Here is a 5,677-nt window from a genome sequence, read left to right as displayed (position 1 = left end):
TGCAAGATGTTTGGGGAATGGGCAATAAAGTAAGAGAATTTATAGATGCCAGGAGTTTTTAAATGGGGAGGGAGGCACTCGAAATATTTGCCTTCCAAATACTGAAGTAAAGCACAACAGCTTCCTGTATTATCTCATGTGTCTCCACTCTGGAAGCAGAAAACCACCGAAAGAAGCTGTCTAAAACAATCACCATATTGGAGAACTCTGGATAATTCTCTGATACTCATGTCCTTCACCGATAGTTCTTAATTGCTAAGAGTCATAGTCTTCTTACTAAAATTCCATGGATGGGGAAAACTTGGCAATTTGTTGTTGTATTCTCATTCTTTGCTGCAGAGCTCCTGTGGAAGTTTAGTGTGGAGATCTAATATGAGCGCTTGTAGACAGTGTATTTTAGTCATTTCCGTTCTTGGTGGCTTTATGTACTACTGGTCCATAATGTTTCAATGAAGTGCATATGTGTGAGGGGGTGGGGAGAAGCAGAGAGCAAAGCACCAGCCAGCAGCCAGCCAGCAAGCCAGGTGGGGAGAGGGGAGGGGAGAGAGAGATCAGAAATGCTTGTAGCTTTTCCTTTTCTCATATTAACTTTTTGAAGTCTTTGCATAGTTTAATACTTTTACACATTTCTGTAATGTGTGTTAGTCATTTTCACCCACATGGGCTTCTTTCCTTCCTCTCATGCTACTGTGGCCTTTTCCTCCAGAACCTCCTCCTATATTTATGCCTTCTGTTTTGTGACTCTTGGAGTTTATTTAGTTTCTTGCAGCTTTTAACACTAAGAAGGAAAAGTCTACTTCAGAAGTTCTTAGTTTAAAAAGTTAAGGATGTTTTATGTGAGAGTTTAGATGGTAGGAAGTAGAAGGAAACTGGAAAATCCATAAAGATGAAAATTAAACAGTTTAATAGTAACAATAAATAAGTGTACACAGCAAGTGGATCTAGGTAAGGACTATCAAACATGAAAATGACTCTAAAACATAACATACATACTGCCCAGAAAGCAGCAAAATGGACGAATGAATCAGTAATGAAAGCAAAGAAAGAGAGAAAGGAAGAAAGGAAGGAAGGAAGGAAGGAAAGGATGAAGGGAGAGACAGAGAGAGGGAGGTAAGAAGAGAAGAAAGAGGGAGGGAAGAAGGAAGAAAGAAAAAAATTTGAACACAGGAAGAATTTTTCAACCTTTCTGCCACTAGGTTTTCCCGATACTGAATTTAAATGATAGGAAGTCCCTCTGCTCCTCCAGACATCCACAGATGATTACAGATAGAGAATGTTCACTGTTCCTCTTTAGTCTTTCCTTCAGATAACTGACTCCCCAAATATTATCACCAGTCTTTGGATTCTAACAAGCTTTGAATCTGTATTGATTTTCTTCTGAAGTGAGAGTTCTGTTTCCATCTCTGGGTCCCCAAAACTTAAAGAGTAACAAGTGTATAAGACACACTCAATTTAGCTGCTTCTCTAAACTTACTGGACTAAGTAAACAGATTAAAGAAACAAGGAAACACACAAAAGACCAACTTAAAATAAGTGAACACATGGTTAATTTTTTTCCTGGAGGATTGATCCAAAATTAAATAAAAACAGAATTAAAGAAACAACAGAAGAATGATTATTTTGTCTTCTTGTTTATGTTGCATAACCTGAATTCTCAGGGGAGAGCCTCTTAAACATTTAAGCCAAAACAAAACAAACAAACAAATGAAAAACCCAACAGGTCATTTTCCTACTCATAATATGCTACTATTTTTCATTTCTGTAGTAAAAATTATTGAAGAAGAATCTAATAGAGCAACTATGTTATTTATCCAAAAATTCATAAATTTAGTTGCCAAAAATAGATGTTTTGGGGCCAGTGAATGCTGAAAGGATAAGAACAGATCATATTGGGTGGGAGGACCCAGAACTCAGATCCCTAAGTCAGTGCCATAGCCACCCTGGGTAGATATGGTTGTCATTGCTGAAGCCTCATCCTACAGAGTCACACCCTGACATTGGCCAAACTGCTCACAGCGGGCAGAGAAGGCAGGAGCCAGGGCAGGGCATAAAAGGTGGGGCAGGACAAGATGCTCCTCACACTTGCTTCTGACATAGTTGTGTTGAAGCACAAGCCCAGAAACAGACACCATGGTGCACCTGACTGATGCCGAGAAGGCTGCCATCTCCGGCCTGTGGGGGAAGGCCAACGCTGACGCAGTTGGCGCTGAGGCCCTGGGCAGGTTGGTACTGAGGTTACAATGCAGCTCACAAGTGGGTGCGTGGAGATGCAGGTCTGTTTTCCACAGGCACTAACTTCCAGCGTCCTCTGGTTGTCTTCTTAGGCTGCTGGTTGTCTACCCTTGGACCCAGAGGTTCTTTGAACACTTTGGGGACCTGTCCTCTGCCTCTGCTGTCATGGGCAATGCCCAGGTGAAAGCCCATGGCAAGAAGGTGATCCATGCCTTTGCTGACGGCCTGAAACACCTGGACAACCTCAAAGGCACCTTTTCCGCCCTGAGTGAGCTGCACTGTGACAAGCTGCACGTGGATCCTGAGAACTTCAGGGTGAGTCTGATGGGTTTGCCTGTGGTTTCCTTCCTCTGTCTTTGGTGATCACCTTCCCATCAGAAGGCAGAGGGAAGAGACTCTAGGGAGAAGTTTGGATGGAAGATACCTGCTTGCGCCCTGTGGAGGGCCGGAAAGAGTTTGACGACTTTACCTCGCCTCACTATCGGGGTCTCCCCTCTTTGTTCTTCGAGGCTGTGATTTCCTCTTTCTCCAAGAAACTCTTCATTTTTACTTCTAGTTTTAAAATCTATTTCTTCTTCTTTATCTGATTTTTTCTTATTTTGTTTTCTTTCAAGTATTTCCTGGTAATTTGCTTTGAGGACAGGGAAGATAGGCAATCCCCTGCTTCCTTGCACAGCTCTCAAGAAGGCTTATAGGGAAGAATATAATTTGCCTATAGATTCTGTTGCCATAGAGGATTTTCATCAGCTCTGGCGGGTGGGACCCAGCTGTCATTCTGCTTCTGTTTTAAGACTGTAACCATAAGTTGCCGTTTGAAATGAGCCTGCAGTGTCTGGTGTTTTTGCTCTAGTATCATGAGATGCCTGTTCTGTCTTCCCACAGCTCCTGGGCAATATGATCGTGATTGTGCTGTCCCACGACCTGGGCAAGGATTTCACCCCTGCTGCACAGGCTGCCTTTCAGAAGGTGGTGGCTGGTGTGGCCTCTGCCCTGGCTCACAAGTACCACTAACCCCCTTTCCTGCACTTGCCTGTGCTCACTTGTCTCCTAGAGAACAACTGCCACCTGTGGGCAAAATGATGAAGGCCTTGGGGCATCTTTCTTCTGGCTAATAAAAGGCATTTAATTTCACTGCAGTGGTGTGTTCTATTATATGTGTGTCTCATATGGAAGTGCTCATGGGTCAGGATTCAAGATACAAAGAAGTCAGAGTTCAGTTCTGTCCTTGGGAAAAGAAACTAAGCCTTGTTTCTCATGATAGCTGCTGAAACAGCAAGGAGCATGCCATAGCCTCTCATGCCACAGCACTCACAGAAGAATTCAAGTGGTGACTTCATTTGTAGATTAGATTTTGGCTACATTTTAAGTGTGTCATCTGTTTTCTCTAGTCTTTCTTACAAATGTCTCCTATCGTTTCCCTTGCCTACCTAACCTTTATAGACAGATCTCCAGTCAATAATTCTTTTTTGCCTAAAGCTATTATTATTCCCTAAAGTTCTCAATCCATGTTTTTTTTTTTTTGGCCACATTGTTCATCATCTCCTGAATCCTCTGACCATAGAGACCCCTACTGTACTAAAGAGGTTTTCCCTGGGAGCTTTTCACATCACACCATATTCTGGCCTGAGTTAGGAGTTAATATTGGAAGAATAAGAAAATCCAGTTTTTTCCACTGGTGTATCATGAATGTTTCATAACACCCTGTAGACAGACAACCTACTCTTTCTTAGTATGTTTATCTTCAGTATTGAGAGATGAGTTGAGGATCCAGTCTGTCCTTCATGCTGACTGATAGCTTTTCTTCGTATGTGGTTACTAGAGTCAACACCATAGGTAGTACATCCTCAGTTTGTTTTTCTCTCCATAACCACCCAGGTCAGACTAAATTCTGTAAACAATGTATGAGTTTCATGTGTTTCTTGCACTACTCTCCAGTAAAATTGTAGTAAGATTTTGAAATGACTGCACATACTAAGTGGCCTTTAATTAAGGAATAGTCTGTGTAAGTTTTATTGAGGTTACATAATAAAACTCACAAAACATTAAGAGATTGTGCAACTTTAAATGAACTGAAGACTTAGACTAATGGGAAAGTATAAACCACATAGAATAAAATATTGGACACATAAGATAAGTCTGAGGCCAGGTATCTCATGCATATTTATAGTTCCTACTAATTCTTGCTAAGAAGCCAAGCAGTGTTTACAAAATGTGGGCCTCATAGGATGCAGTATCTAAAGCTCTGAAGCCTGTTGTCCTCAAAGCAGTATCTTCTGCTTTCAAATGGCACTGGAAATTTTTACAGCTGCCCCATGAGTCACATAAGTGGGCTTTTGGCTAACTAAAAGGTAGCATGAGCAATCCTTTTTGTAGTATGTAGAATCCTTGCCTACTTTTTCTGGGTTTAATAAAGTCAATCATAGATGCTAGTTTATAAGGAAGTGGCGGTACACATCATTTCATGCTTGCACTCCTTTATTGAATCCTAATTGAAATGCATTATTTTTGCTTTGCTGTGAGTCACCTGGACCTGGGTCTATTCCATGGTGCTTCTGTGTCCTGGTGGAGCTGAGGTCTAGTTCAGAGATGCTCTCTGGATTTGCAAAAGCCAAAGGCCTGGTTGAATGCTACTCTCTGTATTCACTGGTGCTGGAGGCTCGCTCTCTCTTTCCGTGTGTGTGTGTGTGTGTGTGTGTGTGTGTGTGTGTGTGCATGCATGTGTTCCTTCCTGCCTCCCTCCCCACCTCTTTGTTTTTCTCTCTCTCTCCTAAGGAACAAATATTTTTTCTAGTAAGTTTTTTCAAAGTAATATAGTATCATCAGATCAAATAGCTAACCTTCTCTATCAGCAGTCTCAGCCCTTAATGTACTGAGGTGTTGATATGAAAATATTACCACTTACAACCTTGTTCTGAAAGAAGTGTTTTTTGAATTACTTAGAGAGTACTGAAAATGATAATAAGCTAGCATACAGATGATATTCACCTAAATATTCTGTGGAGATATGAAACAGATATCTTGCTAAGCACACAAACAGATAGGAAGTTAACAGTGTGTGTTGGTGATAACTCAGTTCAGCCTCTGTATGGACCCTCTCGATTGACACTGAGACTGTGTAAGGAAATGCAAACAATACAGAAAGTCTTGTCAGTCCAGACGAAACGAGGGTTGGGACACAGGAAGTGGAGAGTAGAAGCTGTAAGGAGACTTCGAGGAGGACCATGCAGCTCAACACACAGACTTCCACACGAAATAGAGGTGATAACCCAAGAAAGCAAAAGAAGGGGCTTAGTATGGAAAGGATACCAATGATTGCAAGAGACATAAGTCCCATAACTAGTCCCATGGCTCTCCTTTTAACCAGCTAGTCTTTCCATGCAGTACTTTGAACAAAAGTCTTTGATTGAAGGGTGAGTTTATCACGGAAACAAACCACCAGGTGTAT

At 41.6% G+C, this 5,677-nt stretch overlaps 1 protein-coding gene across 1 annotated transcript; it reads left to right on the top strand.

Annotated features, from left to right (window-relative positions):
* Positions 1-2,062: 2,062 nt before the first annotated feature.
* On the top strand, positions 2,063-3,368 carry LOC142849488 (hemoglobin subunit beta). Its single transcript, XM_075971723.1, has 3 exons — positions 2,063-2,222; positions 2,325-2,547; positions 3,115-3,368. The coding sequence occupies exons 1-3, from the start codon at positions 2,131-2,133 to the stop codon at positions 3,241-3,243; spliced, it is 444 nt and encodes a 147-aa protein (XP_075827838.1). The 5' UTR covers positions 2,063-2,130; the 3' UTR covers positions 3,244-3,368.
* Positions 3,369-5,677: the final 2,309 nt, after the last annotated feature.

Source organism: Microtus pennsylvanicus, chromosome 5 (genome assembly GCF_037038515.1).
Source record: "Microtus pennsylvanicus isolate mMicPen1 chromosome 5, mMicPen1.hap1, whole genome shotgun sequence".
Classification (NCBI taxonomy): domain Eukaryota; kingdom Metazoa; phylum Chordata; class Mammalia; order Rodentia; family Cricetidae; genus Microtus; species Microtus pennsylvanicus.
Note: the sequence above shows the minus strand (reverse complement) of the source record. Positions and strands in the feature narration are given on the sequence as shown.